At 42.9% G+C, this 13,636-nt stretch overlaps 1 protein-coding gene across 1 annotated transcript; it reads right to left on the bottom strand.

Annotated features, from left to right (window-relative positions):
- Positions 1 to 9,381: 9,381 nt before the first annotated feature.
- On the bottom strand, positions 9,382 to 11,868 carry LOC145069992 (heat shock cognate 70 kDa protein 2-like). The gene is made up of 2 exons (XM_079016915.1): positions 11,576 to 11,868; positions 9,382 to 11,245 (listed from the first exon to the last, which is right to left on the bottom strand). The coding sequence occupies exons 1-2, from the start codon at positions 11,787 to 11,789 to the stop codon at positions 9,519 to 9,521; spliced, it is 1,941 nt and encodes a 646-aa protein (XP_078873041.1). The 5' UTR covers positions 11,790 to 11,868; the 3' UTR covers positions 9,382 to 9,518.
- Positions 11,869 to 13,636: the final 1,768 nt, after the last annotated feature.

Here is a 13,636-nt window from a genome sequence, read left to right as displayed (position 1 = left end):
TCTGATTTCTTTTGTGTTGTGTTTCAGAGACATCATGGTTGGGCCACGCCACACACCAGAGAGCAGCGGCATGAGCGACGAGGAGATTCGTCGGATGATTCATGACAAGGTGGCTGCGGCGATCCGGGAGGCCATTTCGGATATGTTTGGGTCTATCAAGACCACACTAATTGAGACGTTCGACGAGAGATATGCTATTGTTACTGAGGCGGCTGCTGTTGCAGCCGCTACAGCTGTCGTTGCCTCAAGGCCATAGGGGGGTGACTCGTTGTTGTACCAAGAGTTCGGCAACACGAAGCCACCAGAGTTTGATGGGACTCAGGATCCGATAGCCACGATGAGGTTGATCTCTGACATCGAGGGATGCTTCTACATCTGTTCTTGTCCGGGGCATGTGAGAGTACAGTTCGTGCTGAACCAGCTTCGCTTGGGAGTGAAGGACTGGTGGAAGTTTGTGACGGCCGATTTCACTTCCGCAGAGATTACAGCGGTGACCTGGGAAAGCTTCACCACCATGTTCCGAGATGAGTATGTTCCCCCGGTGGAGAGGGAATGGTTGGCCCATGAGTTCTTGTCCCTCAAGCAGGGGACAGAGTCTGTGACTGTGATTACACGGATGTTTCACAAGAGGGTGTTATTTTGCCCTGATCACGTGTCTAGCGAGCAGGCATGTATGAGTCGATATCTGAGCATTCTGAGGAGGGACATTCGTGAGTTCGTGGAGAAATCGTCATACCGGACATTTTCCGAGCTCCAGGAAAATGCCCGAAAGAGGGAGATTGAGCTAGAGACTCAGGCCAAGGAGGAGTCCGAGTCTTAGAGGAGGGACAGGCGACCGGTTCAGCCACAGTCGGCAGCCAATCGGGCAAAGCCCGCTGATTCGAGATCTGGGGGACAGAAGGGTCGCACCTGTGGGAAGTGCCGCAAGAGACATAAGGGGGTGTGCAGGGCAGGGGTGTGCTACAAGTGTGGCAATGAGGGGCATTTCACGAAGGATTGCCCTAAGGGGTTTGCAGTTTGTTTTCACTACAACCAGACTGGCCATTGGAAGGTCGAGTGCCCACAACTACTTCAGGGATCAGCACAGGGATCTACACCTGCTGCAGCTAGAGCTACCGAGGCCCGACCAGTGAAGGCCGAGGCACCGAAGGCTCGCGGAAGAGCCTTTCAGTTGACAGCGGAGGAGGTCCGCGCAGCACCCGATGTCATGGTTGATATGTATTCTTTTTTTATTTATTATGAGTTGAGATATTGTGATTATATTGTGTTATGCATAAGTACTTTTCTTGTGAGTTATGTACCTGCTTTGGTGTTATTTGACTCGGGTGCGAGTCGATCTTTTGTGTCATTAGCGTTTAGCCAGCACATCAGTATCCGACGAGAGGCGTTGAGTCGCCCTTTACGAGTTTCCATAGCTGAAGAGCGAGCGGTTTATGCTACTGATGTGATTCGAGGATGTGTACTCAAGATTTTCGGTGTCGAGTTCCCGATAGATCTGGTACCGATTGCTATGGGGGATGTCTGTGTCATCGTAGGCATGGACTGGTTGAGCGGATTTGGAGTTGCTATAGACTGCGAGCGACAGTTGGTGACCATACGAGACCCTTGTAGGGGAGTACTTACAATATATGGCGACGGTACCCGATCTGGGTCAGCATTTTTTTCGGCTGCCAGAGCGAGACAGAGTCTACACCAGGGATGTAGGGGGTTTATAGCCTATGTGATGGATACACGAGTTGCCACAAAGAGGCCGAGTTATGTCGATGAGGTCCCGATAGTGCGTGAGTTCCCGAATGTTTTCCCCGAGGATTTTCCGGGTGTGCCTCCGGAGAGGCAGGTGGAGTTCCATATTGATTTGGTTCCGGGAGCGGCGCCTATAGCCAAGGCACCTTATCGCCTTGCACCGCCAGAGATGCAGGAGCTATCCTCGCAGCTTCAGGAGCTGTTGGGAAAGGGATTCATCCGACCGAGTAGCTCACCGTGGGGAGCGCCGATCCTTTTTGTCAAGAAAAAGGATGGTTCACACCGGTTGTGCATTGATTACTGGGAGTTGAACAAGATGACGGTCAAGAATCGTTATCCGCTACCGAGGATCGACGATCTGTTCGATCAGTTGCACGGTGCATCTTGGTTCTCCAAGATAGACTTGACGTCTGGATCTCATCAGATGAGGGTGCGTGATGAGGATATCCCGAAGGCTGCGTTTAGGACTCGTTATGGGCATTACGAGTTCGTAGTGATGCCTTTTGGGCTCACCAATGCACCAATGGCGTTCATGGATCTCGTGAACCGAGTGTGCAGACCGATGTTGGATCGATCGGTGATCGTGTTCATTGACGATATTCTAGTGTATTCGAGATCCAGAGAGCAGCATGAAGAGCATCTGAGAGAAATCCTTGGAGTGTTGAGATCGGAGAGGCTTTATGCCAAATTCTCCAAGTGTGATTTCTGGTTACGAGGGGTCCAGTTCCTGGGGCACCTCATTAATCAAAATGGGGTATTGGTCGATCCGGCCAAGATTGAGGCGATTATGAGTTGGGAGGTGCCGAGATCCCCCACCGAGATCAGAAGTTTTTTGGGATTGGTCGGCTACTATCGGAGATTTATCATAGATTTCTCCAAAATTGTCGTTCCCCTCACCAGATTGACCCGTAAGGGCGTTGTATTTACTTGGGGTCCCGAGCAACAGACCTTGTTTGAGACTCTTCGCCAGAGATTATGCGAAGCCCCGGTGTTTGCCCTTCCGGATGGAATGGTGGATTTCGTGGTATATTGTGATGCGTCGATATCGGGGTTGAGTGTGGTGCTTAAGTAGAGAGGGCACATGATAGAATACGCATTGAGGCAGCTGAAACCTCATGAGACGAGGTATCCTACCCACGATTTGGAGTTGGGGGCAATGGTGTTCGCCCTCAAGATATGTTGCCATTATTTGTATGGGGTTTGGTGTACCACATACACGGACCACAAGAGTTTGAAGTATCTGATGGATTAGCCCAACCTGAATATGCGCCAAAGGAGATAGTTGGATGTGGTAAAGGATTACAACTGTGAGATCCTGTACCACCCGGGAAAGGCTAACGTGGTAGCCGATGCTCTAAGCTGCAGGGCGGAGAGTGCTCCGATTCGAGATATATGTATGAGGATGACGGTGATGACTCCGATGTTAGATGTCATTCGAGAGGCCCAGGCAGAGGTTGTGAGACCGGAGAACCGCAAGAGAGAGCATTTGATTGAGTCGGTATCCGAGTTTGTTACTGATAGCCGAGGGCCTATGACCTTTCAGGGTCGGATTTGGCTGTCGTTTATGGGAGGGGCATCTAGCATATTGATGGAGGAGGCGCACAAGTCGAGATTCTTGATCCATCCCGGGGCCACTAAGATGTATTTGGACCTGAAGAGAGATTATCGGTGGCCTTGTATGAAGAGGGATGTTGCGTGGGTAGTAGAGAGGTGCTTGAACTGTCGTCGGGTTAAGGTCGAGCACCAGCGTCCGCATGGCAAGTTGCAGCCGCTAGAGGTTCCCCAGTGGAAGTGGGAACATATTTTTATGGATTTCATCACCAAATTGCCGAGGACCGCGAGGGGTGTTGATGCAATTTGGGTGATTTTGGATCGGCTGACAAAGAGCACTCACTTCCTTGCTATCAATGAGTGCTCTTCTGCAGAGAGGCTGGCAGAGATATATGTGAGAGAGGTGGTGTCGCGGCATGGAGTTCCGATCTCGATTGTGTCAGACCGATATGTACGTTTCACTTCCAAGTTCTGGAAGAGGTTCCATGAGGAGTTGGGTACGAGATTGCAATTCAGTACTGCTTACCACCCACAGACGGATGGACAGAGTGAGCTGACAATTCAGACACTCGAGGACATGCTTCAAGTATGTGTTATGGATTTCAGAGGAAGTTGGGACACCTATCTACATTTGGCTGAGTTTTCTTATAACAACAACCACTATTCGAGCATTGGTATGCCTCCCTTTGAGCTCTTATATGGGAGGAGGTTTTAGACCCCTATCTGTTGGGGGGAGGTAGGGCAGCGAGTGATGGGTAGCACTGAGATAGTGCTTAAGACGACTGAGCGGATACAGCAGGTCAGACAGAGGTTACTGACAGCCCAGAGCCGCCAGAAGAGTTATGCGGATAGGCGGCGATCCGAGCTCGAGTTCCAGGTCGGAGACTTTGTACTCCTGAAGGTATCTCCTTGGAAAAGAGTGATCCGCTTCAGGAAGAGGGCCAAGATCGGGCCCCGATACATTGGTCCTTCAGGGTGACAGCTAGAGTGGGCAGGGTAGCTTACCGTTTAGAGCTACCTGCGGAGTTGAGCCAGATCCATGATACTTTCCACGTATCCCAGTTGAGGAAATGTATAGCCGATGAGACGGCAGTAGTGCTGCTAGAGGATATTCAGGTGGATGCGAGCCTGAATTACATTAAGAGGCCGATTGCGATCTTGGATCGGAAGATGAAGGTTTTGAGGAACAAGGAGGTGCCTCTGGTTCAGGTCCAGTGGCAACATCGGAGAGGGTCCGAGCTGACTTGGGAGCCGGAGTTGGAGATGCGGGAGCAGCTTCCACAGTTATTTGTGGAGTGAGACTTCGGGGGAGAAGTCTGATTCTAGTGGGGGAGAATTGTAACATCCAGAAATCAGGTATTTCTATTTAATCCCTCTTCTTTTGCAAGTTGTCCAAAACTAGTCCATGGAAGAATATTGTTGCAAATGAGTACGCTAGGCGTACTGAGGAGTACGTTGTGCGTACTCATGCGCTTGCTCTTGACGCAAATGCTACCCAGTATGTTGGGCATACCATAGTGTACGCCGGGCGTACTGGGCTTAGACAAGAAACCCTAATTGAGACTTGAGCACTATAAAAGGAATGTTATGACCTCCATCCCAGCCACCATTTCCAGTGAGTGAAACCCTAAAAAAGCCAACCCTCGTTATTGAGCTTGTGTGTGTGTGTGTGTGTGTTTGAGCTTGATAAAGTGTTCTTGTTGGATTTTGAAGAGAAGAAGGGCCATTGTAGAAGCTAGAGTTGAACTGCAAGCCTTGGATTTGAGCTTTACAGATGTTGAAGCATCATTTGGAGAAAAAAGCTCAAAGCTTTCTTAACCTTTTTGGATTTGTGCATTATATATTGGTCATTTTTAGGGTTTTTGTCCCAAAGATGGAGACTTTATGAGTAAATGGTCTCCATAAGCCTTTATATGCCCCATTTCAGTATAAAATGTGTTGTAGATCCATAAAAATCCAATCTTGATCGTTAATATTGAGTTATGCATGAGATAAGGGCTTAATGAGGAAAGAGGATAAGAGTTTGAAGTGATTAGTGACCTTTACGGCCATGAAAAGGCTTAAAGGCTTCGACTTTATAGGTTAAGAGGCATTAGAAGGACTAGATCTGGAATGAGCTTGTGTCTTAACCATTCCAGACCAAAAACCATTAAGAGCATGAAACTGGGACTTACGATGGGCGTAAATCCCAAAACGCGCAGCGCAGGGGTTGAGATCCCCGATTCTGGATAAGCCGGGGTACGCCCCGCGTACTGCTCTCAATTGAATTTTGTTTTCTTTGAGGGTTTGGTCAACAATTGGACATTTGGACCATTGGAGGGGTAAAATGGTCTTTTCCCCTTCTGAGAGATTATAGGAAGGGACTAGCCTAGCCTTTGAGAATCGTTGTTAATTAGTGGTAAATTACTTTATGTTATTAGGCGGATTAGGCGGAGGCTAGACCAGTATTTTGAGTTCGAGACTTTCTGAAGATACCCGAGGTGAGTCTTCTCACTATACATTACCTAGAGTGGTATCTATGTGAATGTCGGAGGGTCTTATGTGTATTTGTATGTTTGAGATTTATGTGCATTGTGTTATATGTATGCTATGTGTTATATAGACCGGACCAGAGGGTCCAACGACTCATGAGGCCAGAGGGTCCTCGATCAGACCAGACCGGAGGGTCCAACGAGCTACGGGACTGGAGGGTCCCGCTGAGACACATTGACCGGAGGGTCAAACCGAGTTATAGCCTCGAGTGGCTTATGTGATGTATGGGGAACTCACTAAGCATTTATGCTTACCGTGTTATGTGATTTGTGTTTCAGGTACCAACGAGGATCGCGGGAAGTCGCCGACATGATTTGTACACACTGACAGAGGATTTTGTATTTGAGATTCTAGGATATGTTTTTACGTGATAACATTTGATACACTTGAGTTTTGAGATGATTTGTATGAGATATGATATGATTGAAACATGAAGAATTGTTTTAAATTTTCACGTCATTACATCATGTATGATTTGGTGACTAAAGGATACAAGTATATAAGTCGAAATGTATTCATTCCTTTTGCCCTAATGGGAAAAACGATTTCTGTGGGCTCCTCGGTGATTTGGTGTTGACATTATAGTGTTGTACCTAGCCAGGACTGAATGGATGTGTTCAATTAATAGTCTAATGACGCCATCACAAATCAGAAAATCAGGAAACGAAATTTTGGAAAATGAGATTGATTATAATCCATGCCTCATGTCCATATGATATCTTGTAGAATGAAAGAATATTTGATCACTTATCTTAGAGCCAATGTTTGATTGGATTAGAAATCGGCAGTTGCTTCGGAAAGAAAACTTTATTGTTAAATTTAGAAGTTACACTTGCAATTGTAGTTACAGACTTATCCAAGTGGGAGACTGTTGGATTAAAGTGTCTAAGCCAATAACTAAATTGATGTATAATTGAATTAAAAGCATAGTCCTTTTTGGGTTTCCCTCAGAAGTAGTAATTGAGTAGATGGCTTTTGAAGAGAGATGTTGATTTATTGAGTTATTATGTAACTAACAAATAGCAATAAATAATTTGTTAATATATTATGAGATTAATATATTAATTAGAAATAGTATTATGTAATTAATAATTAATCATAAATTAATTGGAATTAATTTTGGGATTACTTGGATTAATTAAAAGTGTAGGGACTTATGTTGTAAATATCCAATAGTTGAACAAGAGGGCTTCCAGAACCTTCCATGGGTCATGGACGGTTTTGGAGTGCCTTTTAAGGATTCTAGATTAATCCTTAAAGATAATTAAGAAGTTGGATAGTTACCAAATTTGAAATAATAGTATTATATTAAATTAGGGTTTCCAGGGTTCCTTACTTTAGCTATAATTAGGACCCCTTGTCTACTAGTTTTCGTTCACTCCTAATCCAAGAAGGATAGTTGTAAATTGCATTCCCTCCCTTCCTCTCTCCTCAAGTATTCTTGTTACTAAGGTTTAGGTACAAGTCATTAGAGGCATTGGATTTCTGGTGTTTGCTTTCCAGGGCTTTTAAAGAAAGGATATGATTTGATTATTTTCTATAACAATCAAAAGGTATGTAAATGCTAATCCCTTGCTATTTTCAATAATAGTATGTTCCTTTAGGGTTCTTGATATTCATAGATGATTGTTATCAATAGAGAAAACTTAGATCCAAATAGATTGCATGTGAACTTAAGGGTTAAGTTATTTTCGCCTCATGCATTGATTTATAACCTATAAAACCTATCACTCTAACCATCAATTTAGGGAAAATTTAGAAAAAAACTTTAGTGTAATCAAGATTTGTATGCAGAAAATTGACATGATTACTCACAGATCCTTCTAAATCGGATAGCAACCAACACCAATTGTGGATGTGATTTATCTTCAATCAATCTTTTCCCCTATTTGGTTTTTCCTGTTCAAACAACAACCCGCACAAGGGTGTGAGTATGGTTTCTCTTACCTCGGGAACAAAGCCCACAATCACAAACATATAGAAAGGGTGGCGCACAACGGTGAAGATGGTCCGAATAGCAACAAAGATGGTGATAACTTGACCTCCAGCCCTATGCTCTAGCACATCAAGGTCTTGACTGGGAAATCATCTATGAGAGCTTCTCATAATAGGAAAGTTGCACCAGCGGCTCGTCGATCATTTAAGGGGTGTTTGGGAGGGCTTTTGGGAAATTTTTGAAAAGCCATGAATCACTAGTTTTTTAAAGGCAAATCTTCAATAAAGTCTCGGTATTTTAGGTCATTTTACGGTTTAATCTCATATTAAATTTTGTTTACAAAAAAGATAGATTACCAGCTAAAACTTCGGAATAACTTTTCGTCACCGGTTTCCCAAGATTTAGCTAGTATCTTGTCTTTTTTCATTGATTGATCAAAATTTTGGGGCCTTTTTGAAGATTATGTCATTTTTTACCAATTACCCTAAAACTAATGTATATTATATCATCCAATTTAATATGTCTCATTCCCCGTCTTCTTTCTTGCGTTCTTTCTAGGCTCACCGTGTGTTTTCGTCGTCGTCGTCGAACCCAACAACAAACAGCTCACTTACAAGCATCATTAAGTCTATTGATATTCCAAAATCATCCATTCACAACTCTGTTATCATCTTTCAATCTCTAAATGAAAGAAAGGAGAAAATCCTTGCTTATCATGTGGAACTTCTTCAATCATTCACCTTCTTTTTTGGTAATACATGCTTTGTATCTTATGAATCATCGCTTAATTTGGAACTTTTTCATGTTTCATTTTTCCATACGATTACGACTGGTGTGTGAAACCAAAAGTTTTATATTTTTTCCTTTCCTTTTATGATCCGATGACTTATTCCTTTCACTAAATGTCATACGAAGTTGATTGATTTCAGGTTTGATTGAATTGAAAGAAGCTGAAAATGTTGGAGGGTAAAATATTTACAGGCTTCATTGGCCTAAACAACGATTTCCAAGACATGACACAAGAAATCCACCTCAAGCTCGATGAAAACATGTCAATTGAAAATTTCATTAACTTGAATATGAGCAACAATGGAGGTCCAATAGCATTCTCTATCAATAACAACAGTGTCGGCTCAAATAACCCATACACTAATGGCGTTGGCCACAGTGTTTGTTAACCTATGATACCTTGACTCAAGTCTTACTTGACCCTTGTTTCCAAACAAAAGGAAAATTTAGAAATAAACATAAACACCATCAATATCAATAAGAAATGACCAAAACTACAAGTTTCATACACAACCATTATTTTGACCCATTAGACAACCTAAATGACCAAAACTACAAATTTCATACACAACCACAATGATTTCATATGAAATAAACAAAAGTAAAAATCATCAATAAGAAATGGTTTCCTCACAATTTATCCCCACAGCCTAAATGAGAAATGGTTTCCTCTAAAACATATCCAAATTGGCCAACTTTACCAAACAACTTGTATATGGTTTCATATGCAATGAACAACAATAACATCAGATTTTAATACATATTCAGTCAGTAATTATAATTGGTAAGCCCTTCAGGTAAAATACTTTCTAGAAGTGTGAAAGCAGAAATACTAAATAAAAACTTCCATATATAAAAAAAACAATGTCTAGAGGCTTATCAGCAAGAAACAAAATTTATCCCCACAAAAATGGGATATCAAAAAATACTTAGCAAACATAGCGTATCAAATGGCTATAAACAAAACTTAGTCAACCTCTTCGATCTTAGGGCCAGCACCACCACCGGAAGGAATATCCTCATCCATCGATCCACCAGCACCAGCCTCACCACCCTGGTACATCTTGGCAATAATTGGGTTGCAAACACCCTCAAGCTCCTTCACCTTATCTTCAAACTCATCAGCCTCAGCAAGCTGATTTGCATCCAACCATGAAATAGCTTCATCAATTGCATCTTCAATCTTCTTCTTATCAGCAGGACTCAACTTCTCCCCAATCTTCTCATCCTTGATGGTATTCCTCATGTTGTAAGCATAATTCTCCAATGTGTTCTTCGCCTCCACCTTCTTCTTATGTTCCTCATCCTCAGACTTATACTTCTCTGCCTCCTGAACCATCTTCTCTATCTCTTCCTTTGAAAGCCTTCCCTTGTCATTTGTAATAGTAATCTTGTTCTTCTGCCCTGTTGTTTTATCCTCAGCGGATACATTTAGAATACCATTTGCATCAATGTCAAAACACACAGTGATCTGTGGGACCCCCCTTGGTGCTGGAGGAATCCCAGAAAGCTCAAACTTCCCGAGCAAATTGTTGTCTTTGGTTCTCGTTCTTTCACCTTCATAAACCTGAATCAAAACCCCTGGTTGGTTATCCGAGTAGGTAGAAAACACCTGTTCTTTTTTGGTTGGAATAGTTGTGTTCCTTTGAATGAGAGTTGTCATAACACCACCGGCAGTTTCTAGACCCAAAGAGAGAGGAGTGACATCCAAAAGAAGCAAATCTTGAACTTTTTCGTTACCCTCACCACTCAAAATAGCCGCCTGGACTGCAGCACCATAAGCCACCGCCTCATCCGGATTGATGCTTTTGCAGAGCTCCTTTCCATTGAAAAAATCTTGAAGAAGCTGTTGTACTTTGGGAATACGGGTAGACCCACCGACAAGAACGACTTCGTGGACTGTGCTTTTGTCCATCTTTGCGTCTCTCAAACACTTTTCAACAGGCTCCATACATTTTCTGAAGAGATCCATGTTTAGCTCTTCAAATCTGGCACGGGTTATGGTGGAGTAGAAATCGACACCTTCATACAAAGAGTCTATTTCGATTGTGGTTTGAGCGGTGGACGATAAAGTCCTTTTAGCTCTCTCGCAAGAGGTTCTTAACCTTCTCAGAGCTCTTGGGTTTCCGGTGATGTCTTTCTTATGCTTTCTTTTGAACTCTTGAACGAAATGGTTGACCATTCTGTTGTCAAAATCTTCTCCACCGAGATGAGTGTCACCGGCGGTTGATTTCACTTCAAAGATACCTTCTTCGATCGTCAAAAGAGACACATCGAAAGTACCACCACCGAGGTCAAAGATAAGAACGTTCTTCTCTCCGACGCTCGTTGCTTTCTTGTCTAAACCGTAAGCAATTGCAGCGGCGGTTGGCTCGTTGATGATACGCATGACATTCAGACCGGAGATGACACCGGCATCCTTGGTGGCCTGTCTTTGTGAGTCGTTGAAGTAAGCAGGAACAGTGACGACGGCGTTCTTTACCGTTGATCCGAGAAAAGCTTCAGCGATTTCCTTCATCTTGATGAGAACCATGGACGAGATCTCCTCTGCAGCAAATTGTTTTTCCTCGCCTTTGTAATTGACGGCGATCATTGGCTTCTCAGCTGGGCCGGGAGTGACCTTAAAAGGCCATAACTTGATGTCGCTCTGTACAGAGGCATCGCTAAATCTCCGACCAATAAGACGTTTTGCATCTGTTACAGGACAATTAAAGTAAACATAAGCTTCAGTCCAAGATTAAACAAAGTCAGATTGAAATTACAGATCTATAAACATAAATAGATGACAAAGTCAACAGAAAAACTGGAGATTGGAGATTGAAAGTCTAAATATTGACTTGATTTTACAATATCAAAGTTCAGACTAAATAGATCTTGAAAAAAAAAACTTTGTAATTGCAGATTGTAACCTATTAAAATCTTCTAAACATAGTTTCCAAACACAATGAATGTAAATCAGTCATAAATAACCGCACATAAATAAATCAGATCTAACAGGAATTAAAGTCGATAAAGAAAACTAACCAAAAACTGTATTTGTCGGATTCATCGCCACTTGGTTCTTAGCAGCATCACCGATCAACCTTTCTGAATCGGTAAAGGCAACGTAAGACGGCGTCGTCCTGTTACCCTGATCATTGGCAATGATCTCCACACGATCATGTTGCCAAACGCCGACACAAGAATACGTAGTTCCGAGATCGATTCCAATAGCTGGACCTTCACCTTTGCCTGCCATTGTTTCTCTGATTTGATGTGGTGTTTGTTTAGGCGACTGTGTTATTGTTTTTAGGGTTGCGAGAGAAAGAATATTATATAAGTGGAGAGGTGCTGTTGTAAGGAAAGGTATAAATAGGGTTTTAGAAGATGTGTTGTCTGACTTCTAGAATGTTCTACAACCGTTGAGAGCAGATTCAGAAATATAAAATCCACGGCTAAGATTGATCACGGATGGTAGTGTTCAATATTGATCTACGTAGGGTTCATATTTCCCGCGGCTCTCGGTCTTTAGCTTCGACAACAAGGAAGTCAAAAAGTTCCGTGAAATATAAGCCCAATCAGAGGTAGCCCAATGTCCAAATCTTGTACCCATTTGATAAAAAAGGAACTTGAAATATAAATAAAAGGGTGATTGGTTGATGACTTCTCCTTGCTACCGGCTGAGTCGTTATTGCTTTCAACTCCTGTCATTCACTTTAGATGACTCGACCTTGGTACTAGTCCATAATGATCAAAGTCGAATCGTAAGACCTTCAGATATACTTACGACGAATGCATTCGTGGTCGAGCTGGCCACGAACAACGGGCGTGCACACCACCCCGTTGTCTCGTGGTAGCTCGTGTTCGTGGTGGCTCGTTATCGGGGCAACGAAGTTGGACGCCCAATGAGATTTTACGATGCAAAAATTTGACCGTTTTAGTTTTATGTAGCCGTTGAACGGCTAGATTTGTAAAAAAAATATATATAAATAAACAATTTATTTACCTATAAATACCATATTTTTACTCCTTATTTTTTACACCATTCTTTTCTTTCTCTATACACAAACTACACACTACATCTTCACAACCAAAAATCATGGATCCCAACCAAAATACCCCTCCAAACTACCGAAATCGCAAACCCGATAACGCTTTTGCGTTAGATACAACACATCGACAATTCCCGACTATGGAGTCACCTCAAGGCGGTTTTATCAATCTACTTCAAAGTGGTTCTCCTATCCAACAAACACCACTTTTCCAACAACAATATCAACCTTTTCCGGTTTTCCAACAACAACAAATGCAACAACAATACCAACAATTCCAACAACTACAACAACTCCAACAACAATCGTCACAACAACAACAACCACCAATTTCACAACCACCACTTTCGCCGGATTTTGTTCCGGAAACGCAACCTTCACCACCACCTAAACCAAAAAAAAAAAAAAAAAAAAAAAAAAAAAAAAAAAAAAAAAAAAACTGGCCCGACCCACTACCACCCAAGAAAGGGTCCCATGGACAAAAGAAGAAGAAGAAAAGTTAGCGGAGGCATGGGTGGCGGCTTCCGAAGATCCAATTGTAGGAGATAGCCAGCCTTACGGAAGTTTTTGGGAAAAAGTCCGAGCCATTTTTTACGAGTTAATGGAAAGTCAAACTCGAAATGCCGATCAAATTACGTCGAAATGGCGAGATATTCGACTAAAATGCACCGAGTTTGGAGGAATCTACAACAATCTCCTAAACATACGTAAAAGCGGCTCGAACGATTTTGATGTTTTCAAGGCGGCCATGGACCAATTTGAAAAAACAATGCCAACACGCAAAGCTTTTCCGTATATGAAATCGTGGCTAAAATTGAAAGACACCCCAAAATAGAAAGAGCAAACAGAAGAAAGTTCCCAATCTTCCGGTTCAAAGCGTTCGAGAAACCCCGATGGAACTTCTCAACAATAGGACAACCGAACACACATCGACATCAACGACAATCCGATAGATCTTGAAAACGACCAACCTCTTCGTCGGCCCGTTGGAAGAAATAAAGCAAAAAAAGCGGCGTCAACATCTTCGAATTCTAGTGTTATGGATATGTTTGGC

The sequence above is a fragment of the Lactuca serriola genome, chromosome 8, assembly GCF_051521515.1.
Source record: "Lactuca serriola cultivar US96UC23 chromosome 8, Lser_US96UC23_V15, whole genome shotgun sequence".
Taxonomy (NCBI): Eukaryota; Viridiplantae; Streptophyta; class Magnoliopsida; order Asterales; family Asteraceae; genus Lactuca; species Lactuca serriola.
This window is presented reverse-complemented; position numbering and strand designations above follow the sequence as displayed.

Coding starts and splice junctions, on each gene's coding strand:
- LOC145069992 (XM_079016915.1), bottom strand. CDS start 11,789: ATGGCAGGCAAAGGTGAAGGTCCAGCTATTGGAATCGATCTCGGAACT. Junction 11,246..11,575: donor TCCGACAAATACAGTTTTTG/GTTAGTTTTCTT, acceptor GTCCTGTAACAG/ATGCAAAACGTCTTATTGGT.